This window comes from Lepidochelys kempii, chromosome 20, assembly GCF_965140265.1.
Source record: "Lepidochelys kempii isolate rLepKem1 chromosome 20, rLepKem1.hap2, whole genome shotgun sequence".
Taxonomy (NCBI): Eukaryota; Metazoa; Chordata; order Testudines; family Cheloniidae; genus Lepidochelys; species Lepidochelys kempii.
Genome location: NC_133275.1, coordinates 3,740,747 through 3,766,708, shown reverse-complemented (window position 1 = coordinate 3,766,708; position 25,962 = coordinate 3,740,747). Strand labels below are relative to the sequence as shown.

Here is a 25,962-nt window from a genome sequence, read left to right as displayed (position 1 = left end):
CTCGCTCCCTCCCCGCCCCATCATTGCCCTCTGTGGGGTAGGTGGGTTCTGGCCTAGCTCCCCCCCAGCCCCAGCCGCACCTCCCTGGAGCAGAGACCTGGCTTTGCAAATAATTCCCCCCCCCAGGCATCGCCCTGTAAAGGTCACGCTGCCCCAACTCAGACAGGTGCTGCCCCCTGCTGCCAGACCACAGCATTGCGTGCACACCTGGCTTGGTGACTTCTTCGCCTGGAGCCCTCAGGTCACTGGTAGCTGCAGCCCCTGGTGCCCGTGCGAAGGGAAACGCCAGGGCACAGACCCCAGACCAGACAGGGAGCAAGGGGGTGTCAGCGAGGAACATGAGGGCGTCCCGTTTTCTGAGCCGGCCTGTGGGAATTTCAGCCATGAAACAGGGCTGCATCCCAGCCAGCCTTAGATGAATGAGCTGCAAGTGGGGGCTTGGGGGCCTCCTGGTGTAACTGACCCCTGGTTGCTCGCAAGGGGCCCACACGATGCAGCGGGAAACGCTGGTTTCCAGATGGCGCGAGGCCTGACAGCCCGGCAGGAACACAAGCTGCTCCGGGGGGCAGCTCGCGGCTCCACCGCAGTAAATTAGACACAGGAAGCGGACTAGTCCAGCCTGGTTTATTGATACAAATTGGATCATGGATGGTTTTCCCCCCTTTCCCTGGGGAAGTAGGGTCCCCCCACCCCGTCCAAGAGGGGGCAGGTGCTGGGGAGACCTTTACCCCACAAGCGGAGGGAAGTAAAGTGAATTGTCTCGTTAGGAGAGAGGGTGGATGGGCTCCAACGCTGCCACAGGCAGACAGAGAACCAGAGTGAGGTTTCGTTAACCCTCTGCTCCCCTGGCTCCTGCGCACGGCCACGCTGGGGGGCTCACGTCCCCCCAAACGACCCGGCCGGGGAGTTCCAGGAAACAACATGGGCTCCTGGCAATGATGGCCCCAGCTGTGCCCTGAGCCCAGCAGGGCAAGGAGAGCATGCTGGTGAACGACTGATGCAAACGAACTGAGCCACCACCCCTGGCCCTGGGGAGGCGGCAGGCCATGCTGCCCAGCTGCATCACAACCCCTGCCAGGTTTAGCAGTGGAGTGGGAGGAGCTAACCAGGCCCCGCCCCCAGCTCCAGGCCAAAACCTGCCAGCAGCTGCAAGTATTTCTCCATGTGCAGGGCCCTCAAAACGCCAGGGGCTCCAGCTCCACCCTCCCTTTGCCCAGGCACCGCGGACATGTGGGGGAGACCCCCTGCCCGCCCAGCCCAGCCTGCCCACAGCACCCAGCAGCCTGGCCCTGCCCCCTGGCCTCTCCGCCGGGCACAGCTCCTGAGGGAGTGGACGGCCGGCAGAGTGCCCACAGGTGGGGACTCACCATTATTCTCATGGGGCAATGGGGTGGTAAATGGACCCCGCCAGCATGTGCTAGACGCTTCACACGGGTGCAGATGCAGCCCACGCCCACCCTTCCTTGAAGGGATCAAAGAGGATGCTCCTGCCGGCCGTTACCATGGAAATCAGTCAGTCCCTCTCCATCCTCCTAGCAGGAGCCACCCCAGACAGAGCCCCCCCGCCGGCCTGTGGGGACAGGAGGGATCAGTGCCCCCCACCCCTGAGTGCTGACGGGGGCCAGGCCCCGCTGGGCGTCCTCCGGAGAGGAGCCGTGGTGCCTTGGTTACTAGTCGATAGGGTGACCAGATGTCCCTATTTTAAAGGGACAATCCCAATATTTGGGGCTGTCTTACGTAGGCCTCTCTTACCCTGCCAACCCCCATCCCTATTTTTCACCCTTGCTGTCTGGTCCCCTGACCAGTCAAGCCAATGGGACATTCAGGGGGCGGGGGGAGGGGGTGCTGCAGGCAATCGTCTGGCGCCCGCTCAGAAATCCAGCTCCTCCGAGTCGGAGCCACCGGCTGCCGGCGCCTCCTCCGGCCGCTGCCCCCACACAAAGCGGTAGTTGTCCTCCAGCTCCTGCTGCCGCCTCCGCTCCTTGTGAGCTTCTTCCGTGCCCTGGATCTGGAGAGGCAAAGAGCAGAGGCCCATGGAGGCACTGGGTGGAGATCCCCCAGGCCGACCCTCCCACCAGCAGCGGGGAGCTCTGCTCCAGGCCCCCCGTCACCTCCCGCCCTAGCCCAGGGGAGGAGGGCGCTGCCCCGTAAGGCTGGGCTCCAGGAAGAGAGCCACCGATGCTGGCGAGACCACCAGCAGGGAGGGTAAAGCTGGGATCACTGGCTGCTGGGGGACAGGAGTATCTGGGGTCAGGCTCCCTGATGGCACCAGCTGGAACCTGGAGCAGGGAGACCCCCAGAGTAGATTGGCCAGTGTCTGGGGGTCGAGACTTTGGGGGCAGAGGGGACCTGCCTGCTCTGTGTGGTCTAGGTCTACTTGATCCTGCCTCAGTGTGCGGGGCTGGACTAGCAGACCTCTCAAGGTCCCTTCTACCCCTAAGTTTCTATGGTTCTGTAATACTGAAAATGTCTCATTTTACTTTCTAGTCATGAAAACATTTGCTCTGTCCAGCTCTGCTCGGGCCCTAGCTCCCACTCACTTCCCCTGATACAGCCGTGTAGCTGGCTCATGCCCTCCTCCCCAGAGGTGGCTGCACCTCTGGGGCATCTAGCTGTTGCGAAGCAAGGAGGCTGTGTAGGTGAACGAATAGCAACGTCAGGACTCCTGGCTTCCATCCCCAGCTCTGCCACCCACTCACTGGATGGCCCGAGGAAAAGTCACTTCCCTTCTGTGACTCAGTTTTCCCCATGGGACCTGCCTTGCACGGGGATTAATCCATTAGTGGCTGCAGAACGCTCGGATGCAAGAGGCAAAGGCCCCACCCACAAGCCACAAAGGCCCCGCCCCCTGTAGCATTAGACTTGCTTTCACCAGGATATTGAAGAAAATGTCTTTGAGGTTCTTGGTGTCCTCGTCCGACAGCCAGTGGGTATCGTCCTCATCCCCAAAGCCCCCCGTCGTCACGATTTTGATCTCGATTTTACCTGTTGATCAGCGCCGTAAGCGTTAGCCCTGGTCTAGGCTCAAAGTTTGAATCAACAGCTCCAGCGCTCAGGGGTGTGAAAACTTCACACCACTGAGCGCCGCAGCTATGCCAGCCTAGCCCCCATTGGAGACACGGTGGGGCTGATGGGAGAATGCTTCTGTCCACCCAGCTGCTGCCGTGAGAGGAGGGGAAATTTCTCCAGCGACGGGAAACCCCCTTAGTGGTGCTGCTGCAGCCCCCCCGTAGGACAGACGGGCCCTTAGCGGGTCGCCAGCGCAGGGAGAGCTGCCGAGGCCTTGGCAAAGGGCAGACCCAGGTGGCGCCGGTCAGAAAACTGGTCAATGCTAACGACACCAATTCAATTAGGGTGCATCGTTAACACTGCCCCCCCCCACCCCCAACTTGGTAAGGCAACTCCCATCTTTTCACGTGCTGTATATTTATACCTGCTTACTGTATTTTTCACTCCATGCATCTGATGAACTGGATTTTAGCCCAGAAAAGCTAATGCCCAAATACATTTGTTAGTCTCTAAGGTGCCACAAGGACTCCTTGGTTTTTTTCCTGATACAGAGTAATCTGGGCTACCGCTCTGAAACCTGTCAGAAGACAGGCTACCGGGCTAGATGGACCTTTGTTCTGACCCAGTCTGGCCGTTCTGACAGTCCCAGAAGACAGTCTCATAAGCAAACTAGGAAAATCGGGTCTAGATGAAATTACTAGAAAGTAAAAAGACTGTACACAAAGAGCAGTTCTCAATGGTTCACTAACTGAGCGGGCAGATCTAGTGGGGTCCTGTGGGGTCAGTCCCATTCAATATTTTCATGAATGACTTGGCTGGAGAGCATGCTTATAAAATGCGCAGACATCACCACGCTGGGAGGGGTCGCTCGCACTTGGGAGGGAAGGATTCGAATACAAAACGCCGCCGTCAAATTGAAGAAGGACTGCTCTGAATCCAACAAGCTGAAACTCAGCACGGATAAGTGCAAAGAACTTCACACGGGAAGTGCGGGCGGGGGGGGAATGGAACGCACAGCTACAAAATGGGGATTAAGTGGCTAGGCTGAAAAGGATCTGGGGGTTAGAGCGGATCACAAGCGCAGCTTGAGTCACCAGCGTGACGCAGCTGTAAAAAGGGTTAAAATTCTGGGGTGCATTAACAGACGCATCAGATGCAATGCACCGGGGGGGTTGTCCGGCTCTATGCGGCTCTACGAGCTGGAGTACTGCATACAGTTCGGGGTGTCACACTTTAGGGGGCACAAATTGGAGAGAGTCGAGAGAAGAGCAACAAAAACGAACAGGTTTAGAAAACCTGACCTGTGAGGACAGGCTAAAAACCGGGCACATTTAATCTTGAATTAAAAAGAGCCGAGAGAGGACTGGATGACAGCCCCTCGTGTATCTGGGGACTTATCGAGAGGACCCATCGATCCTTCTCCAAATCCATGGAAGGTAGGACAAGAAGCAACAGGTCTGATCTGCACCAAGGGAGATTGAGGTCAGATGTAAAACTCAAAGGGGAGATCGACTCTGGGACAGGCTCCCAAGGAATCCCATCCTTGGAGGGTTTTAAGACCAGGTTGGAAAAAGCCCTGGGTGGGATAGTCACGGGTTTATTTGGTCCTGTCTCAGTGCCAGGGGCTGGACTCTAAATGACCTCTTGATGGCCCTACAATTACCAGCAGAGCCCCTTACACCCCTGGGTTTATTCAGGTTCCCCCAGTAACCCCAGTCCCACTGCTCCTGCCCTTCTAGGGGCCCCAGTTCCCTTCTCCTCAGGTCCGGCCCTGCACCAGCTCAGCCCCCTCTGGACGTGGCTCCTGAGACAACAGAAAGCGATCACTAGTGAATGGCTTACGGGAGCCCCTTCCCCTCCACCGGCAGGGCCTGGTCCCTGCCCTCGGGAGCTCCGATCCCCAGCCCCCTGGCACAGCAGTACCCTCCCCTCTGGCCAGCATTACCTTCCGCTTTCAGGCCCTCTCTCTCCAGCAGGTCCTTAACCACATTCTCAATGTGTCGCAGCTGCGGGTTCTCGCTGCCCATCTCTCTCACCCTCAGCTCCTTCTGCAGGGGGCTGCCTGGCTTTATCCTAGTGACCCTAACCTTCACATGCCCGTCCGAGTCGGCCTCTGAGACAGAAGGTTACAGAGAGGGGCTTCAGTGCCCAGGGCTGGCACCGCGGGGGGCAGGCGGCTCTGTGCGCTTCGGGAGCTATGGCCGAAGCGGTCACTGTTCACAGGTGTGTAAGTGCAGAGGCCAGGCCGCTGAGGGCAAATGCTGACAGTTACGGCCCCACTTTGCCAAGCCGCCTGGGGTTCCCACCCCGTTTAGGCATCCCCCTCCGGGATTCCCGCTGGGGTTACGCAGCCCCAAGTGGCCATCAGAAAGCACTTCCCCAGACCGGTGGTCCCCCTGCCCACGGGCACTGTGTTCCGGTGTGAGAGAAACAGCAATTCCAACCCCTCTGCTCAGCTCCGAGCGTAGTACAGAGTTCAGGCCCACTGCTGCCCCAACCCGGACACCATCCCCAACTCTCCCATGGGAGATCTACCGGGGCAATGTCCTGCTGCACAGGGGGAGTGATTCCCAAGCTCAGCTCCAGAAGCTGTGGGGGCGGGGAGGGGGGAGAAGGGAGCTCTGAGCAGCCCTGATGCAAAGAGTTCCTCAGATGGGGCCGGGCCTGGGCCAGATTTCCAGACACTACACCTTTAAATGCATGCCATCGCACCTCCTTGAAGATGACACGGGCAGAGCAGCCCAGGGGTGGATATAAGCAGCCCAGGGAATCAAAGAACCACACGCACACCTCGGAGCATACCAGCTGCTTGCTTATCCAAGTGGTTCGCGCTGCTCCTGGCTGAGTCTCCCTCGCCCTCCTCTTCCTCCTCCTCCTCCCCTTTCTCGGGCGCTTTGCCGCCATCCAGCTTGTCCATCAGCTTGTTGAGGGTGGAGGCCAGTGACTTGGAAGCGTGGTTCCGATCAAACTCGCCCTTCAGGCCCTCTGTCTCCAGCTCATCCTCCACCTGGGAGCGGAAGCCGTTACCTCCCACAGGCCAGGTTGAGCCACAGAGCAGCGATCTGACCCCGCTGATGCCAGCCCAAGCCCTCACGGCCTTCCCCCAACAGCGAGGGCACCTTGCCCTCCGTCCTGGGGCACAGTGGCTAGGGAGTACCATACCGGTGTGGCTCCGTCACCCCCTAGTGGCTAGAGGAAATACTGCCTCCAAACCTGATCCCTTTGCCCATGCCCTTAAAGCCAGAGGTTTGGGGATCACTCCCCAGTGACCTCCCCAGTGTCATGGCTACAAGTAACGGTGCCAAAGGAAAAAGGTGGGAGAGGCCACTGGGAGCCTGGCACTGGCAGAAATATCCACGTGCCCGTGGGGCATGAACGCTTCCCGATGCCCTCAGGATGGGCAGCCGGCACATGGGTCTCCCTGCACGGCCCCTGCGCTGCGAGGAAGGGGCGCTGCCCATGCCCCAGCAGCCTTCCCGACAGCAGCAAGGGTCTGTGCCCAGAGGTCGGGATCCAGCTGCACCCCAGGGAGGGCAGAGAGGAGACAGGGCTGAAAAGAGGGGACACCCCAGTGTCAGACACGGGATGAGGGGGGAGTGGGGAGGCAGGGGCCACTCCCTCAGTCTCACCTCGTCAATGATGTTGTCGAACTGCTTCTCCATTTCCATTTTCACCTCCTCCTTCAGCTTGGCCTGCTCCGAGCTGGGCAGCAGGATGTCCTCCAGCTCCTCCTCAAACTTCCCCAGCAGGTCGTCGTCCTCCTCGTCATCGTCCTCCTCCGGGCGCTCGCTCCCAGTTGCCGGAGCCTCCTCGGTCCTCGGGGCCTCCTGGCTCTTCTCCAACTCACTCGCCTTCTCTTTCCCCTGGGGGGAAACAGGCATCAAGACACTCCCCACACTCAACGTGTTAGAACGGCCACATGGGGTCGGACCAAAGGTCCCGCTAGCCCTGTATCCTGTCTTCCGACAGCAGCCAACGTCAGGTGCCCCAACAGGAATGAACATGAATCTCTCTCAGAGCTGGCCTGTGTAGTCAGGGAGGGTTAGCATCCCAGAGGGGGAAACTGAGGCACAGAGCAAGGCCAGGACCAGCTCACATTAACAGAGGGAGTCAAAGTCAGCGCTAGATCAGGCCTGCCCCCAAGCCAGGTATCCAGTTGTTAACGCTCATTACCTAGGGTCAACAGATCACCTGCCCATGAAGGGCGAGTGCCGTGGGCTAAGAGCACCGATGGAGAACACCACACCAGGCCCCCACGTACCTTCTTGGTGCTTTCCTTCAGTGCCTCGATAAACTGGACTAGATCCCCTGGGCTCCGGATCACTTTGAAGTGGATTTTTTGCTGGAAATCTGAAAGAGGCCAGAGAAACAGGAACATCTGAGGCTCTGTGCTGGAAAGAGCCAGTCCCCTCCCGGCGCATGCAGATCCAGCCCCTTGCCAAGACAGTTCTGAAGGAGAACCAGACAGAGCACCCTTGGGATTCCCACGGGGGCACAGATTTTAACCCCCAACATCCCAGAGCGCCAGGCACTCTGCCAGCGAAGGTTCATCCGATCACTCAGGGAGCTGACGCACCAGCTCCAGCCTCCTGGCAGAGCAGGAAGAGATGTCCACCTGTGTTTTATCAGGGCCCTAAAACGGACTGCTGGCTTCGTGGCCAATGGTTTGAGCACCACATCCGAGATCAGGATTGCAAATCGCAGTAACACTCAGTAGATGTTCTTTGGCTTGTTATTGCCAAATTTACACCCCGACACTGAAGCTGTGCCAGGCAGGTTCCCTGGGGTTTATGCTCGGGTTTCACCCCCCCATCCCCTTCTGGGGTCAAAAGCATAAGGGCACGTCTACACTGAGACCACAGGGTGTGATTGTAGCCGACATATCCCCCCCAGGACTCCCCACAACCTCCCCTGTGGAGTTATGGCCCAGAGAGGTTTGCCCCAGGACTCTATTAGACACTCACCAGCCTGGTGATCATCTGCCGGCTTCACAGCGTACTCGTCCTCCTGCAGCGGGGACGAGACCAGGAGTTTAGAGCGACACGGGGGACTCCAGACACAGCTCCCCCAGGGACGGGGGGGAGGCGGGAAAATTACTCAGCCATGACTGCACCAGCTACAGCACCGGGGAGCCGCACTCCTGATTTGCCAACCGCAAAGCCACTGCTGTTTAGCCTTGTCCTACCCAGGCCAGGCAACAGGGCAAACTGCTCCCCAGCAGTGGGGCTCGGCAGCAGCTCCCGTGGAACCCCAGGGGGCTCTGCTGGGGAGCGCCTGGCTGGGGCAGAAGGGAAGACAATCGACGTGCTGCTCAGCAGCACCACGTGGTGGCAGACCCAGGATCACTAGAGGAGTTGGCGGGGGCTCTGCGTCAGCGAAGTGAGGGGGAGCCGCTGTCCGCACCCCACGAAGCACGGAGCCTTGACACAGCTGCCACAGGCCCCACCCCAGGATGAGAGCAGCGGGAACGGTGCCCGGCATGGCTGCCCCAGCTTCCTGGCTCAGACCACAGCGAGCCAGCAAAGCCAGAATGTGTATGGGGGGCACAGGACAGAGCTGTTACCTTGGTGTGGTCCGGCAGGTCGCCTGCCCTGAGTGTGCTACCCCCGAAGTCGGTGTCTTCCCCCGGGCCAGCTCTGGGGCTTTCCCTGGGAGCGGCTGGCACAAACCAAGGAGAAAACGTCACCGCAGAGCCGACCCACGCAGCTAAAGTCCTGGGGAGGCTGCAGAAGTGCTCTGGGCGCCGGGGCAGCCTCAGGCCCTTGCGTGAGCTTCCCACGTTCCCAGTCTCACCAGCCTAGGCAGCCGGGAGCCCTCCATCTCCCTGCAGCCACCCTTGACGGGAGCAGGATCTCGCCCCGGCCCGCCCAGCTGTTTCGCTCTCCCATAGTGCCCATGGCACCTCGTCAGCACTCAGCGCGGTGGCTCCTGAATGTGGAGGGGAAGGCCCTTGAGCCACATGGCCCCACCCACGCCCAGCGCGCCCCGGCAGCGCTAATGCTGGGGCACCACCAGATCCTCGCGCGCCCCCACAGGGGTGTGAGGGGATGCCTGTTCCCTTTCGCGGGAAGCCGGCGGGGCCCCCTGCCAGGCGCACCAGGAGATCTCAGCAGAGCGCCCTGAGCCTGGGCAGCAGACAGGGCTGTCCACAGGGATCACGAGCACCCAGAGATCAGTGCGAAGAAGCTCCCATACCGTCCGCTTCCTGCTCCTCGTGGAGGGGGTGGGCTGGCTCCACACCTTCCGGGTGCTGGGTGGCAGGGTTGGGATCGCGCTCGTTCCACAGCCTTGTGTCCAGGGTCTTCAGCTCCTCGGAGAGCTCTTCCACCTTGCGCTTGGTGTCGACTGCATTGGCCAGCGTAGATGGGATTTGAATCACCACAGAGGCCCTGCCCACCCTGGGGAAGGAGGGGGCGGGGCAGCCCGAGAACCCGCCCAACCCTGGGGGGAGGAGCAGCCCGAGAACCCGCCTACCCCAGGGGTGGGGCAGAAAGGGGGAAGCCTGAGGGAAGGAGGAGGGGGGCCAACACCAGGGTGGGGAGGAGGGGGCGGAGCAGCCCGAGAACCCACCCACCTAGGGGTGGGGCGGAAAAGGGGAAGCCTGAGGTGGGGGAGGAGGGGGCCCACCCCGGGGGGAGAGGCGGGGGTGGGGCAGCTCGAGAACCCGCCCTACAGACGGTTGGGATCAGCTGGGCTGGGACGAGCCCTGACATGAGCTGCTGTTGCAGGCCCTGGGAGGGGCTCAGATTTAGACCCTGTCCCCCCGCGCCCCCCAGATACTCACACACTTGGGCTTGGACATAGTCCACATACTGAGCCGGGCTCAGGGCTGGGTGGCAGCGGATGGCCTGGGGGGTGGCCGTGGAGGGCGGTCGCAGGAAGGGGTGGTGGCAGATGCGGGTGGTGTGAATGGTCAGGACATAGGAACAGGACTGCGGCTCGTCCACCCGGGCGATGTAATCCCCAGAGCCCTCTTCACACAGGAACTGCCGCCGGGGGGGGGAAAAAAACAGGGTTAAGGTGACCTGGGGCTCCCGGAGAGTCCCGCGGGGCCTGCCGGTCATCCTGCCACGCCCGAGGGGCTTGTCCGCCTCCGCCCCTTCCCCACGCCCCCCCCCAGTCACTGCTGGCGTTTTAAACAGCGGAGAACCCAGGTCACAGAGAGAGGCTGCCCTGCCCCCTCTGTCTTCAGGGAGTCTCCCCGGCTCACCCCAACTCCAGAGAATTGACACCCCCCACACGCCACTTACCCTGACTTCAGCTTCCCTGGGCTGCCCGCTCAGGTCACACTTGGAACCGTTGCCGTACATCTGGCTGTGGTACCGTTTGAGCCTGTGCTGTTTCGAAGCCTAGGAAGGTGAATTTTGGACGAGAGCATTAAAGCTCCCAACTTCACAGTCCACACGGAGCTGGACTGGGGGCTGTCTCCGGGGGTCTCAAAGCACCCCACACACCAAGCCGCTCGGAGATAGTTGGGAGATATTCCGCTGGGAGATAGTTGTCCCTGTGACGATGTGACTCAGCAGGGAGGGGGGAGTGTTGACCTGGGAATGTGCCCTGGGGATGGGAGACCTGAGAGCCTGTCACCTGAGCCAGGAGGGGGAGGTGACACCTCTGCCCAGGAATGTGAACAGAGGCTGCAGCAGGGAACCTGCTGGGTGGGTTTAGTTCAGTTTGGGGCTGGGTGGAGGAACACAGGGAACCCCAGGGCTGGGGTCTAAGCTCCCTGCTCCCCCAGAAGGACGTGACTGAGGGGTCCTGGTTGTACCCACAAGCTCTGTTTTGGACCGTGTTCCTGTTGTCCAATAAACCTTCTGTTTTACTGGCTGGCTGAGAGTCTCAGTGGATCCCAGGAAGAGGGGTGCAGGGCCTGGACTCCCCCACACTCCGTGACAGTCCCATTTTATAGACAGGGAAACCGAGGCAGCTAAAGTTACTTCCCGGGTCACATAGCGAGTCAGTCTCCTGCTCTGCCCATCAGGGCCCACTGTCAGGAGGGTAGAGCTTGCAGGGACTTATGGCGGAATTGCATGCCCTATTTGCTAAGCCAGCACTAGACAAACCCCCAGGCAAGCCCATCTCCCTTCTCCCAAACCTAGAGCACCAGGGGGGGTCACACTTCAGCACAGCACAGGAGTCCAAGAAGCACCAACCTTTGCCGTCTCGTTGTCCCAGTCGAACGCCGACTGATAATACCCGAGGTAGAGGATGTCTCCTTTAATTTCAGACTCTGGGAAACAAACAGCGACACAGAGCGACCCACGTTAGAGCGCGCTAAACCCCTGGGGGGCCCCGGCGGGAGACACCCCCCCCCCGGAAGGCTGGCCAGTGGCTCCAGCACTCACCTGGGACTCGGGATGCTGCTCTGCCGCAGACTTCCTGCGGGACCGTGGGGACAACAGCATTGCCTGCCTCAGTGTGAGGACAAACCCACCGGAGACATGGTATTAGGAGTCCTGTTAATTCCTCGCCCTGACACGGTATCCCGGCCCAGATCAGATTCAGGGGAAGGGCTGGATGCTGGCCCAGTCTCTGGGGGTAAAACCCCTTTTGCTAAGGGCACCTCACCGAGATCAAACACTGAGCGTCCTCTGCCCACACTGCACCCAAGCGCCCCGCACAGGTGTGTCACTTTCCACCCAGAGGAGACCTAAGGGGGCCACCCCTTGTGCAGCTGGCAGAGGGGTCGGAGGTGCAGTGAGCCCACACCTGTGACAGGGAGCCCCAGAGGGGGATTGGATACCGGATGCCATGGGGGTGGGAGGGGATCTAGTGAAAGTGATCACAGCAGAGAAGCCACGGCCCCTGTGCCCTTTATCTCCGGCCATCTACCCGGGCACAGCTGAGGCGGGTGTCACGGAGTCCCTGGGCGATGCTCTGGAACTGCTCCCCATGAAGCCAGTCAGGACTCTGGGGCAGTCGCCTTTCTGTGAGCAGCCTGTCTTCAGGACACACAGCTCACACAGCTTCCACCTTCCTGGGCCTGACCTCGGAGCATTCAGCATCCTCTGCCCCTCCGTGCGCTTCCCCCAGCCAGTCCGCTCAGGCGGGGCTCCTGAGGAAGCCAGAGGGTCCGGCACCCCAACTTTGCAGTCAGACGGGACTCTCAGCCAGCCAGTAAAACAGAAGGTTTGTTAGACGACAGGAACATGGTCTAAAACAGAGCTTGCAGGTGCAGAGAACGGGACCCCTCAGCTGGGTCCATTTTGGGGCCAGTGAGCCAGACAACCACGTCTGCCCTTCACTCCATGTCCCAGCCAGCCCCAAAACTGAAACTCCCTCCAGCCCCTCCTCCTCTGGGCTTTGTCCCTTTCCCAGGCCAGGAGGTCACCTGATTCCTTTGTTCTCCAACCCTTCAGCTTTCACCTTGCAGGGGGGGAAGGGCCCAGGCCATCAGTTGCCAGGAAACAGGGTGTCGGCCATTCTCTGTGTCCAGACCCCTGCACACACCTGCCCTCTAGGGCTGTGCAATGATCATACACCCTTACCCCACCCCCTAGATACTTAAGAACTGCATAGGGGAAACTGAGGCACCCCCACAATATTCAGAGGAAACATTAAGAACAGGCCCACTTCGTCACATCTCTCCCCCCTTCGAGATCGAACTGAGCGGGGTCACTTTACCCGGTGACCTGGGGAAGTTCGAAGCCACCAATGTTCCCATGGATGCCCCAGCATCTCTCCCATTCCTTGGTAGGAGTTACACCAGGTCCTTCCAGTTTCACGCCCTCCCTTAGGTCGGGGGTGGTCGATAGCACTAGCAGGCTGCATGTGGGAAGGTTTCTGCAGCCCATGCCCTTTGGCCACCCCAAAACCCCAGGGGGTCAAACTGGGATTGGGTTTTCTCCAAGAGCTCCAGTCTGGAGGGCTGCAATTCGGGCTCTCTTGGTTAAGGGCCCCCATCTTGACCTGGGCCACATACTGTTCACTTACAGAACTAGCATGGAGACATCCCTTTCTCCACAACCTTGGCTCCCCAACAAGCTGGCCAAACACAGCCACTTGGTTATAGGACGGTATACCTTTCTTAACAGCTTTCACTCCATCTGAGACCTTCTCAAAGCTATCCACACTGGATCTTTCAACAGGAAAGTCAGTGGATCCATTCACAACAGAACATTTCTGGCTGTTAGGAACTGAAACTTTCTTGATTAAATCACTTTCACACCCTTCAGTTGCAGTAAACTGCTTGCAAAGACTCCATGAGGATTCCTTTCCCAAGGGCTTTTCTATGCAACAGTTCACCCCTCCCAGAAATTCTGCTCTTACCCTCTTTACCTAGGGCTTGCTCTAGGGGAACACTTTCCTGAGCAACAACAGACTCTTTCTGGGTCTCCCTTACATCCAGAATCACCTCTGGCCCATCAGGCGGATTCCTACACAATCCCCTTTCAGGCAAACTTACAGACTTCCTAGATAAAAGGTTAGAAGCATTCTCCTTCCCTTTGCCACACACAAGTTCAGGAATCTTTTCCTTCTTGCTACAGGTTTCCACACCCTCAGTAGGTAACACAATCACACACCTTCATGCTCTCCTTGTGCCCTGGCTAGGATCTCACCCTGATTAGACAGAGTTGCTCCACCCTTTCCAACAACACACTAGCAACAGGCAAAATACAAGCACCAGAATTGTCTGGTCTCGGGGATTTTACATAGACCCTAACTGGATGCGACCTAGTTACAGGGCCATTCTCCCGAGCAGACAGAAACTTAGGACCCTTCCCTTCCTGGGCTTTAGCTGAGTCCAGAACCAGCTCTGAGACAACTGCAGGACCCTCAACCATCACAGGCTGAAAGGCCCCTTCTGTCTGCTCCACAGACCAAGAAGAGCCGGACACACTTTCTCCTTTACCAGACACACAGGTTGGGATCTCATTCCCTTTGTCCCAGCACACAAGGCTGGTCACAGACAACTGCTTGGAGACCAGGGTAGCTCCCTCCATAGGCAAGTCAATACCCCTGACAGACAGAGACCCATTTCCTTCACTGTCCCAATTCTCCACCCAGCTAACAGGTAAGGTCCCGGGACTCTCATCTTCCACTCCCCTCGCCTTTGCACCCTGCTGACTGGACACAGCCATCAGATCACAAGGCTGCCTAGGCTCATCCAAACTTTCCTTACCAAGCACCTTGCCACTCCCCACAGATCCCCTGCCCTGCCTGTGTCTCCCCCCACTCAGCTGGGGTCTCAGCTCAGCACTGCCCTTGCTGTCCCAGTGGGGGCAGGCCACTGCTTTCCTCAATGCATCAGAGCCAGCGAGAGTCCCCACTCTTGTGTGCAAGGGGGCAGGGAGCATCTCTCTGTCCCACCCAGCCCCAGGGGTCTGGTTACAGGCAGGCAGGTAGCCTGAGCCTAACGGCTCCTCCCTGCTGCCAGCCAGGTCATCTGCATTTTCACTGACCATTTCCCTCTCCGCCGATTGGTTCCCTGGATTCAAATTCAAGCCCTTGGCAGTTACAGGAACAGGGCCTGGATCCTGTCCCAAAGAGACACAGTCACCCCACAACAGGGTCTCGCAGCTGGTGTCCTGGGGCACCCCAACGACCAGCCAGCCCCACTCCTCCTGGGTCTGCACAGGGATCTGGGCCATAGGGAAGGCGAGGGGCTTCGTCCCTGGGACCCTCACCCAGCTCACAGCGCCCCTCAGCATCTGAGGCTGCACCACCCAGGGTCTGACACCAGTTCTCTCTGTCCCAGGATCTCGCCACCCCAGGAATGTCTCCCCATTGACCATCACCTTCCGCTCCCACTGGGGGTCCGAGGGGCCTGGCCCCAGGCAACTCCACACAGACATATAGGTTGGGGTCAGGAGTGGGAGCCTGTCCACCTCCCCACCCATCTGGCTGATGGAGTCTGTGGCCTTGGGACCCAGCAAGGGAGCTAGACACCGGGGCTTTTCCGCAGGGTCCCCTTGGTTCAAATCGCCAGCCTGCTCAAAGGCAGTGAGGTGGGCATCCACCCCGCCCCCCTTAACTAGGGGCAGCAATTTACTCTTGAGGTTCCCTGCGGAACTGGCCCCCCGGGGTCTATCCCCACTCACCCCGGGGAGGTCCCCTAGGCCTCTCCGCTCCCCCACTGCCAGTTCATGCTGCTGCTGCTTCTGCAGCTCTTTCTCGGGCTCTCGCTGTCTCTCACAGTCCTCTTGCTCTCTCGGACTCAGCTCCAATCCCGTCCGTCTCGATCCCCCGATGGGGAACCCGATCGTGAAGACCCCCGTCTGGTCGGGGACAGGAGTCTTGGCGATGCCTGGCTCCCACTCCAGCTGCTCCCAGATCCTGCTATAGCCCCATTTGGGGTCAGGAATCTGTTCCTTAGAGCGGTCATCCTCCTCCAGCTGCACGATTAACTGTGCTTTGGTGAACTTTCCAACGCTCAACCCTCTCTTTCTGCACAGGGTTACAATGTCCTTCTTAAGGAGACGGGGACAGGCCGTCACTCCGCTCTTCCCAAGTTGTTGTGGACTCAGAGGCCCGTGTGTTCTCAGCTCCCCACGGTTTCCAGGGAGAACCCCTAGTGTGCCAGCCCTTCTCGAGGTCACCACCTCTTTGCCAGGGTCGAGCTGCAGACTCCTCCGCCCCTTGGACTGCTTGCTGCAATCCCCAGGGGAACCCTGTTACTGCAAAAGTCCTTCTCTCTCCCCGCGCCAAGCTGCAGGCTCCTCCGCCCCTGAGACTGCTCACTGCAGTCCCCAGGGGGACCCCATTACTGCACAGTCCTTCTCGCTGGTCACACACTCCCAGGGGTTAACCGCCCCCCGAAACCGCTCCTCTCTGAGCCTTCAGCAGGCCTGGTCCTCGGCGATCCCCCTTCGTGTTACTGCTCCCCAGTCACTTACTGCAGGAAGCGCCATCCACGGGGTGCAGTACATCCCACCGCTGCCACCAGTTGTCACGGAGTCCCTGGGCGATGCTCTGGAACTGCTCCCCATGAAGCCAGTCAGGACTCTGGGGCAGTCGCCTTTCTGTGAGCAGCCTGTCTTCAGGACACACAGCTCACACAGCTTCCACCTTCCTGGGCCTGACCTCGGAGCATTCAGCATCCTCTGCCCCTCCGTGCGCTTCCCCCAGCCAGTCCGCTCAGGCGGGGCTCCTGAGGAAGCCAGAGGGTCCGGCACCCCAACTTTGCAGTCAGACGGGACTCTCAGCCAGCCAGTAAAACAGAAGGTTTGTTAGACGACAGGAACATGGTCTAAAACAGAGCTTGCAGGTGCAGAGAACGGGACCCCTCAGCTGGGTCCATTTTGGGGCCAGTGAGCCAGACAACCACGTCTGCCCTTCACTCCATGTCCCAGCCAGCCCCAAAACTGAAACTCCCTCCAGCCCCTCCTCCTCTGGGCTTTGTCCCTTTCCCAGGCCAGGAGGTCACCTGATTCCTTTGTTCTCCAACCCTTCAGCTTTCACCTTGCAGGGGGGGAAGGGCCCAGGCCATCAGTTGCCAGGAAACAGGGTGTCGGCCATTCTCTGTGTCCAGACCCCTGCACACACCTGCCCTCTAGGGCTGTGCAATGATCATACACCCTTACCCCACCCCCTAGATACTTAAGAACTGCATAGGGGAAACTGAGGCACCCCCACAATATTCAGAGGAAACATTAAGAACAGGCCCACTTCGTCACAGCGGGCACACCAGGTTCTTTCATATCCCGAGCGTTGAAATTGGGCAGCTTTCCCATCTCCCAGCCAAACTCACTGAGCGAGCCCAGGCCAGGCACCCTCAGAGATGAGCGGCTGGACGCGTTCTCGGGTGAGGGTGCCTGTATAAATCCACCCGCCACCCACACACCCCCCTCCCGCTGGGGCCCCGCAAACAGCCAGGGGACGAGGCAAGGGGAGGGTTACCTTCGACGTGGTATTGCTGGATGTGTTTCCCATAGCAGAACTCATACGTCCACCAGTCCTTGGTCTGGGAACAAGGCAGCGGCAACAGGGTTAAGTTCAACGAAGCCCCCGCACCCCAAAACCTTCACATGTACCCCAAAACCTGCCATCGGCCATGTCCCCAGCCAAGATCCTGTGGAGCCCAGAGATCACCCCAGCACTGGTTGGAGCAAACCCTTGGGCCTTTCCTTGCTCCGCCCGGGATCTCCCGACTGTTTGCATTTTGAGGGAAGCTCTCACACCAACAGCCAGGCCCCCGGGGACAGCTGACGCTGGCTGTTGCTGGGCCGGTCGGGGGGGGACACCCTGCATGTTACCGGCTTGCTGGGATCAGGTGCTCTGGACTGACAGCTCAGCGGGGAGACAGCCCCCCGGAGGAACCCCTGAACATCAGCCCCCTCAGGACAGGGGGCCAAGAAGATGGACGCAATTCCCTCAGCCTAATTAACAGCCGCCGTTTCCGAGAACTGCAATGGAGGGGGGCCGGGAAAGGGTGGCCAGTGAGCCACAGACCCGGCTGTGGGCACCACAACCCCTTGGCCCCCTGCATTCCTCAGTTCTGCTCCCGGCCCCCAGCGTGCGGTGGCAGGCTCACCTTTACAAGGCAGGGAGCAGCCTCCATCGGCCTCAGCAGATCCGAGATGCCCAGCCCGTGGTAACTCTGCGGTGGCTCCGCGGCGTCCCGGTGGATCCTCACGGCGGCGGACGGCAGGCGGCACTCGTACGTCTGCTTGTACTTGGACGAAACGATCACCACGTCCTCCGACTTGCTCTAGGAAAGCGCAGGCAGCGAAATCAGCGCAGGAGAACAGGGCCCGCGCGAACGGCGGCTCTCCACGCAGGCGCTGCTGGCCAGGACACCGAGTGCTACAACCCAGAACGGGATGCCGGCAGCGGGCGATCCAGGGCTGCTAGTCTTAGCGGAGGTCCCATGGAGCAAAAAGGTGCCACCCTGGTAGCTAGATGCTCTGCCTTTCTCTTGTTCCTGCCATACCAGGATTTCATTAAGCCTCGGGCAGCGTGAGGCACACGCCCCCCATTTTGCAGGCGGAGGAATTAAGGTGCAAAGGGGTGACATAACAAAGGTGTCCAGGTCAGTGGCAGGACTGGGAATAGAACCCAAGTCTGCTGCTCGCCCCTCGGCCAAACTGAAAGGAAAGACTCTTCGGAACCCAAAATCCTCCCTGAACCCAGCCCAAAAGCTGGCTCTTCTCCACCATTCACCACGGCGGCTCTGGCTGCAGGAGAAAGTGGCTCTGCTTAGCTGCAGCTGTCCCCCTGAACCCATTTAAACGGGTGCAATCCCCAGTGGGGAGGCTGCAACCCATCCCTAACAGCCTCAAGCTAAACTGGAACAAGCAGCCCTGAAATCTAAAGCAGAGCGGCCATGAGGGAGGTGGTACCAATTTCGCTACCCTGCTTTGACAAAGCAGCTTTTGTTAAGCCAGTGCTGAGAATGTCAATTCTGAGAGTCAGTGTTGCCTAATGGGTAGAGCACTGAATTTGGACTCAAAAGACCCAGGTTCTAGTCCAAGCTCTGCCAGCGACCTGCTGGGTGACCTTGGGCATGTCACTTCCCCACTCCGTGCCTCAGTTTCCCCATCTGTGAAAGCGGGTTAGCAACACTGACCTTTATAAGCCATTTTGAGGTTGGCCACTGCACGGTGCTAGGTAAGAGGTAGGTATTATTTCTGACAAGACCCTCTTCACGTCGCATATGTACAGACCCATCACAATGGGGCCCAGCTTACTTTGAAACCCAGCCCCATTCCAGTTCAGCCAACCTCTGCTCGTCAGTGCCAGGGGAAGCATGGATGGCGTTGGCAGAAGTATCACGCCCCAGGAGCAGCTGATGCCAGGAGGTTCATTTAGAGCCTGTTTCAAGTTTCCTTGGCAGCTTTGCCATGTAAATGCAGCTCCCCCCACCACCCCTGTAGGGAGCTCCTGGGCACAGGAGGTGGGAAGTCAAGGCCCAGCCTGGGAGATCCTTAAATACAAAGAGAGGCGTCTCCGTTAGCCTCAGGCTTGGCCATCTCAGGAGCAGGGGTTTTCTTGAGACTCTGGGGCAGTTTTAGCGGGGGAGGCTTTTTGGGTTGTTCAGACTTTGCCCTCTTCCCTGCGCCAGCCACCTATTTGAACCCTTCCCGACCCGGAGCTCCTGCTCTTTGGGGCCACTGGCAGCAGAGCTGGCCAGGAAACAAGGCCTTTGAAATGAAAGAGGGGTTTTTTGAGAATCGGGCATGAGGGGAGGAGCTCCACAAAGTCCTGGCTTCACGCAGTCCCATGCCCAAGGAGCAGGCTACCTTCATGAGGGTAAAAGGTAACGAACCCAAACAGGCTGCGTGGCACCTAGAGGAAACCGACACCCCTTGGGTATCAGCTAGAGGGCACTGGAGGTCATTTGAGAGCAACAGTCCCTCTAACACCAAAGGTCCTGACCTCAGGACACCCCCACAAGCCTTGCTGAGGCCCCCTTTGCTCAGGGGTCAGCTCCCAAAGTAAGGGATCTGGACCTGGAAACCCTCCTCCCACCTTGCTGGGCTGGCTAACTCGGGCAGCCGCCGGCAGGATTCTGAAGTGCTTCAAAACTCCCCTCCCCCCCCACCGAGTTACAGCCCCCTCTGGGGCAGGGATCAGCAGAGCACAGCACCCTGCACACAAGTGGGAAAGCTCGGCGGAGGACTCCAGTGCCAACCCCTCAGCCAATGCATCAGTCCGCATGGCGGTGCACTAGGCCCCTAGACACCAGGGCACCTGGCAGCCCAAAGATCCGCTTCTGCTTTTAATAAAGAGAAGTTTTGGTTTCCATGCAACTGCGGAAGCGTAGGAGAGACAGCTCAGCCTCAGAGAGAGACACCCAAATCTAGCCATGGGAAGGGCTTGAGGTAAACAAGAGTAATGAGGAAGTGCTACGACTCCACAGGCAGGCTGTCACGGAGTCCCCGGGCGATGCTCTGGGACTGCTCCCCATGAAGCCAGGCAGGACTCTGGGGAAGTCTCCTCTCTGGGAGCAGCTTGTCTTCAGGACACACAGCTCACCCGGCTCCACCTTCCTGGGTCTGACCTCGGAGAATTCAGCCTCCTCTGCCCCTCCCTGTGCTTCTCACAGCGAGTCCGCTCAGGCGGGGTCCGGGGGGGGCCAGAGGATCCTGCCCCCCAACTCCGCAGTCAGACGTGACTCTCAGCCAGCCAGTGAAACAGAGGTTTATTAAACGACAGGAACATGGTCTAACACAGAGCTTGTAGGTGCAGAGAACTGGACCCCTCAGCTGGGTCCATTTTGGGGTCAGTGAGCCAGACAACCACTTCACTCCATGTCTCCAGCCAGCCCCCAAACTGAAACTCTCCCCAGCCCCTCCTCCTCTGGGCTTTGTCCCTTTCCCAGGCCAGGAGGGCACCGGATTCCTTTGTTCTCCAACCCTTTAGCACTCACCTTGCAGGGGAGAAGGGCCCAGGCCATCAGTTGCCAGGAAACAGGGTGTCGGCCATTCTCTGTGTCCAGACCCCTGCACACACCTGCCCTCCAGGGCTCTGCAATGATCATACACCCTTACCCCACCCCCTAGATACTTAAGAACTGCTTAGGGGAAACTGAGGCACCCCCACACTATTCAGAGGAAACATTAAGAACAGTCCTGCTTCATCACACAGGCATCTAGGAATAGACAGCCTGCCATGGAATTACCAACCCACATCAGCCATCACACACACACACCCCCTCCCCCCACACCTTTCCCCAGCCTTTGTCTGATTTCTGCTCCCGTTTTTCAGGGCAGGAGCTGCACCACCTCCATATGTGTTCACCTCTGGCGAGCACCGCTCCAATCTAAATAAATCTTCAGGCACCAAAACGCGTGGGCTTTATTATATATATATAGCCCGGTAGCATCTACAGACCTCAGCCAAGATGGCAGCCCCGTTGTGCAACACAGGGCAAGCCACAGTCTCTACCCTGCGAAGATAAAGGGCGAGAGAACCGGAGTACTGGGGAACAAAGCAATTCAGGCCCTGCCCTACAAACAGATTTTATTCTGGCATAACTACTTCGGTTACGGGCAGCGATTTCTTCTTTACCAAAACAGTTTGACCCATATGACGCCTACAGCAGATGCAGTCATACGGGCACAGCTTATGCCCTTAAATTGCGGCCACACTGGGGAGGACGGGGTGCAACACGTTACCAATACCTGTATCATTTGAACGGTTCACTACCCAACTCGTGAGTTTAGATGATGCCTACGCGACTTGCCCGGAGTCACAGGACTCGTCTTCGAGTTTCTGCCAAAGCAAAGCAGCCACGTGCAGACGAGCTGGCTCTAGTATTTACAAAGCATGAAGTGCCCAAAATAAAGTGCAGGGTGACCCATTAGATTCCTTTCCAGCTCTTTAGTAGCTGGCAGGAAGCTTTCAGGATGCAAACACAAGCCAAAAACAGACACTTTTATCCCAAGTCTCCCTCTGGGCCAGCGCTGTGCATGAAGAATCAGGTGGCCTTTTGCTGTCAGAAAGCGACAGCGGTTTTAGGGTATTTCCATCTGTCTTTGCCCTTCTCCCCAACCCTTCCGGAGCCGTCGCTGATCCCGAGAGGAAGGGAGCCAGAAAGCAGAGCCAGGTGCATGTGGCCGCGCCAGAATTAGCTATTTCAAAGCACAGGGGAGATCGATAGCATTAAACCACAGCTCGTAAGTCTGCCGGTCCCGCCCACGCGCCCCTTTGTCACAAGCAAAGAGGAGGCACCAGATGGTGGAAGTCCCAAGTGCAGCCGTTCGACCGCTGCCAGAGAAGTAAACACAGGCACCAGGGGCAGCGTCCTGCCAGTGTGGAGAGCGTCCAGGATGCTGAGGAGTCTGCACAGGGCAAGGGCGAGGGGCTGCCACAGCCTGCGCCATGATGGGGTGGATAGTTGGGAACAGAATAAAGGGGCCTTGTTTTCTAGGCGCACCAGGTCTGATGTGGCCCCAGGATTGGGGGGATGGGATAGCTGATGGGGAGTTCTGCATGGGCCTGGCCCCTTCACTTCACATCGCTTGCTAACCAGGCCCTCACCCAACCCACCTCCCCTAACACCCCTGCTCCCCCAACTCAGCCCCATCACCTCCCACTCCCCTGGGACATCTTTGCCCTTGGCCCCTGCTCTCCAGCCCGCCCCCCTCCTCTTGCCCATTTATGCCCCTGACCTGCCCTCAACTCCTCAACCCCCCTTCACCCACCTACCCCACCCCAGCCCCCCTCAAACCCCAGTCTTACCCCTACCTAACACTCCCAGCATCCCCCCCCCGCTCAGTGCCAACTCCTATGCCAGGTCTCCCCCCTCTGCTCTCCCTCGACCCCAACAGCTCATTCCCTGACCCAACCCTCACATAAACACTGGTCCTGGCCCCCCAACTCCTTGGGTCCACTTTGGCCCACACACATTCCCCAGCTAACTTGCACCCTGGCCCAGCCCCCCTCAGCCCCCACACATCCAACCTCACTAGTCCCCCGACCACCTATCCAGTGGGGCCCCATCACCTCCAGCCTGACCCAGCCCAGACGCTCTCACCCCCCACTCTGGAACCCCTGGCCCATAGGTGCTGGATCTCGGGGGGCTGCCGCACCCCTTGGCTTGAAGTGGATTCCACCATGCCCAGGGTTTACAGTTTGGTTCAATGACTCTCAGCCCCCGCCCCCTGTACAAACTGCCCCAGCGGCCCTGCCCTGGCCCCTCTTCCCTCCTCCACCTACAGATACCTACCCGCGCCCCCCGGCACGGACCTGCCGGCCCCCCCAACACGCACCTACCCGCCCCCCACTTCTCCCATCCGACCCCCCCCCGCAGGCACCTGCCGCCCGCCCGCAGCTGACGCTCCCCCCGGACGCACCTGTCCCCCCCCCTGCACGCACCTGCCCCGCCCGGGCCGCCGCCCCCCCCGCACGCATCGGGCCGCTCCCCCCCCCGGCCGCCCCCGCGCACGCACCTGCCCGGCCCCCCCCACAGTTGACGCCCCCCCGCCGCAGGCACCTCCCCCCCCGGGCCGCCCCCCCCGCACGCACCTGCCCGGCCCCCGCCGCAGGCACCTCCCCCCCCCGGGCCGCCCCCCCCGCACGCACCTGCCCGGCCCCCCCCCACAGTTGACGCCCCCCCGGTCCGCCCCCCCGCCGCAGGCACCTCCCCCCCCGGGCCGCCCCCCCCGCACGCACCTGCCCGGCCCCCCCCACAGTTGACGCCCCCCCGCCGCAGGCACCTCCCCCCCCGGGCCGCCCCCCCCCCGCACGCACCTGCCCGGCCCCCCCCCACAGTTGACGCCCCCCCGCCGCAGGCACCTCCCCCCCGGGCCGCCCCCCCCGCACGCACCTGCCCGGCCCCCCCCCACAGTTGACGCCCCCCCGCCGCAGGCACCTCCCCCCCGGGCCGCCCCCCCCGCACGCACCTGCCCGGCCCCCCCCACAGTTGACGCCCCCCCGCCGCAGGCACCTCCCCCCCCGGGCCGCCCCCCCCCGCACGCACCTGCCCGGCCCCCCCCCACAGTTGACGCCCCCCCCGCCGCAGGCACCTCCCCCCCGGGCCGCCCCCCCCCGCACGCACCTGCCCGGCCAGCACGGGCTCGGCGGCGATCTCGATCCCGTACTTCAGCTCGTTGAGCTCCTGCAGGTTCAGGCTCCCCGCGGCCCCGGGCAGCGGCCGCCCCGGCCCCAGCAGCGCCAGCACCAGGAGCAGCCCCGGCTCCGGGAGCCCCCGGCCCCGCCGCGCCTCCGCCATCTTCCCCGAGCCGCCTGCCCTCACCGCTGCTTCCGCCCTGCTCCGCGCCGCCGCGCTCGGGCCCGTCCGCGCGGCCGCAGCGAGCGCTGCCAGTGGGCCGAGGCTGTGCCAATCAGCGGGACTGGCTTCTCATTGGCGAATCCCCTGGGACGGCCCATAAGTAGCGAAGCCGGAGTGGAGCTGGGACGGGGCTGGCATCTGGCGAGGGCGGATTGGGCCGAGTCAGCGCTCTCGGGAGCCAATCATGAAGGCGAGGCCCGCCTCGTCTGATGACGTCATCAGAGCTCTTAAAGGGCAAGAGCAGCCCCGAGAGAACAATAGCCCTGTGGGGGGAGGGAAGATACATTGTATCTCACTAACTGGGTGGGGGGAGGGAGCCAAGCTGATTGGTTTGGGGTCACATGATAAAAAGGGCCTCCCTGGGGCCTGGGGCAGGTGGCAGGTGCTAGGGTGGGGCCCTGGCCAGGTGAGGTGTCAGTGGGGAGCCCAAGCTGCAGGGAGTCCCCCCAGGGGGCGGGGGCTGAGCCACGCGATGGGTGTTTGTGGGGCCCAGGCTCAGGGGGTGGGTGATGGGGCAAGCCCTGGGGAGGGGCGTAAGGCAACAATGCGGGCAAGGGGTGGCGCCCATGCTGGGGGGCAGGGGAAGGGGGCAGCCCAGCTGCCATGGTGGGGCAAGGTGTGACCCATGTGGGCTGGGAGCCCCCTGCGGACCCTCCTGATGAGGGGGTGTGGCACCTTCACCGGCACCGGGGGCTTGTCTACGCTGCAGCCACGCGTAGACACTTCTTACCTCTGTTGGTGCAGCTCATCCGCCTCTCCCAGAGACGGGAGCTCGGTCAACTGAAGAATTCTTACCTTGATCGAGCTGCACCTACCCTGGGGGTTAGGTCAACCTAACGACCGTGCTCATGACTTGCAGTGTTTCCACAGCCCTGAGCAACATAGCGAGGTTGAGCTAATTTTTAAGTGTAGACCAGCCCTGAGGCTCCCGTTGGTTCCTTGGGTTCCCAGTTCCTCGGCCGTGGCCAATTTCATTTTAAAATGCATCCGTGTAAGATAGAATTTTTAGAAATTTCCTCCCGTGAATGTGCTTGGATGTGATCAAAATTGCAGTGACTAATTCGTTGAGTGAATCAGTAAGGAGCTGAGTTTTGACTGACCGTGCGTGACAAAATAAGCATCGTGTCACCCAAGTGACCCATCCCCGCAACTGTTAGACGGTTCGGAAGGAGCTGGGACACGCCACCCTGCACCCAGAGCTTCGTTCTTCAGTAATATGCTGCCCCCTGTTCTGCCCCCTCCCCACACTCCTATTGCATGTAGGGCTTGAAGAAGGAGCTGGGTTTTAGCTGGCTGCATGTGACAAAATGTGTCTCGGATTGCCCCGAGTGACTTGGCCCTGCGATCTCTATACTCGTCTGATGTAGCTGAGACATAGAACGCCCTGACGTGAAACTCCTTTACGAAAAGTTGTGGTCCCCAGTCACCATCCCTCTTTCTCCCCCTCCCCGCAAATACACACCCTTTAGTAGGGCAAGAGGAGCGGCAGAGAAGCGTTTCAGAGGGTGAAGCTGTGGAGGAATGGAACAGAAAGCTACAGGGGACATACCTGATGAGTGTCCTTGTGGTCTGAAATGAGCAGCATCCAAGAAAGATTCTTCAACCATCCTCAGAATACAAACAATCAGCAGCAGCAGCTTCATAGTAAGAAGAGCGGACAGAGAATTCAACAAAGGCCACAAGGACAGTAGGACAATATTCTGTCTCCCTGGAGTGAAGAAATGAGATGGAACCTCAGGATTAGACTGGATTGAGAAATCCAGAAATCACTGATGATGATGATACATATTGGAACCAATGATGTGGCATCACTTGGAACTACACAGATTATAGAAGACCTCAGACATCCTGGAACAAAGCAGAAGAAGAGGAAAGGCCAACTGATCTTCCCAGATATCCTAACCAGTAATTGACCAAGAGAAGGCAGAAAATACTGGAGGGGAACAGTTGGCTGCCTGACTGGTGTGAGGCTGATGGTTTTGGTTTTATTTAACATTGGGCCACATTTCAGTGGCAGAGAGAGAGATCTAGAAATGAGATGGCCCGCATCTCCCAGGTAGGGGACTAACCTTCTTGGGCGGAGACTAGCTGGAGCAGCTTGGAGGGCATTAACCCATCAACACAAGTGGAGAGTGTCACGGAGGCAAATGAGGTACAAAACTCAAACTCAAGGCATCATGAACAAATTGAACGGATGTGGCAAAGAACAGAGAGAAAAGAAACATTTCACTTGCTTATTAACCAGTGCTGGGAGGCTAGGTGACAAGAGGAAGTCG

General features: G+C 59.7%; 1 protein-coding gene across 2 annotated transcripts; it reads right to left on the bottom strand.

Moving 5' to 3' along the window:
- Positions 1-610: 610 nt before the first annotated feature.
- On the bottom strand, positions 611-23,667 carry OS9 (OS9 endoplasmic reticulum lectin). Of its 2 annotated transcripts, none has more exons than XM_073319357.1 (15): positions 23,453-23,667; positions 17,483-17,659; positions 16,849-16,912; positions 11,163-11,239; positions 10,260-10,358; positions 9,794-9,995; positions 9,205-9,354; positions 8,573-8,667; positions 7,974-8,016; positions 7,271-7,359; positions 6,639-6,872; positions 5,812-6,016; positions 4,955-5,122; positions 2,867-2,985; positions 611-2,008 (listed from the first exon to the last, which is right to left on the bottom strand). In XM_073319357.1, the coding sequence occupies exons 1-15, from the start codon at positions 23,624-23,626 to the stop codon at positions 1,871-1,873; spliced, it is 2,034 nt and encodes a 677-aa protein (XP_073175458.1). In that variant the 5' UTR covers positions 23,627-23,667; the 3' UTR covers positions 611-1,870. The 2 variants fall into 2 exon arrangements, with proteins under 2 accessions (XP_073175458.1, XP_073175456.1); XM_073319355.1 differs by having other exon boundaries at positions 2,873-2,985.
- Positions 23,668-25,962: the final 2,295 nt, after the last annotated feature.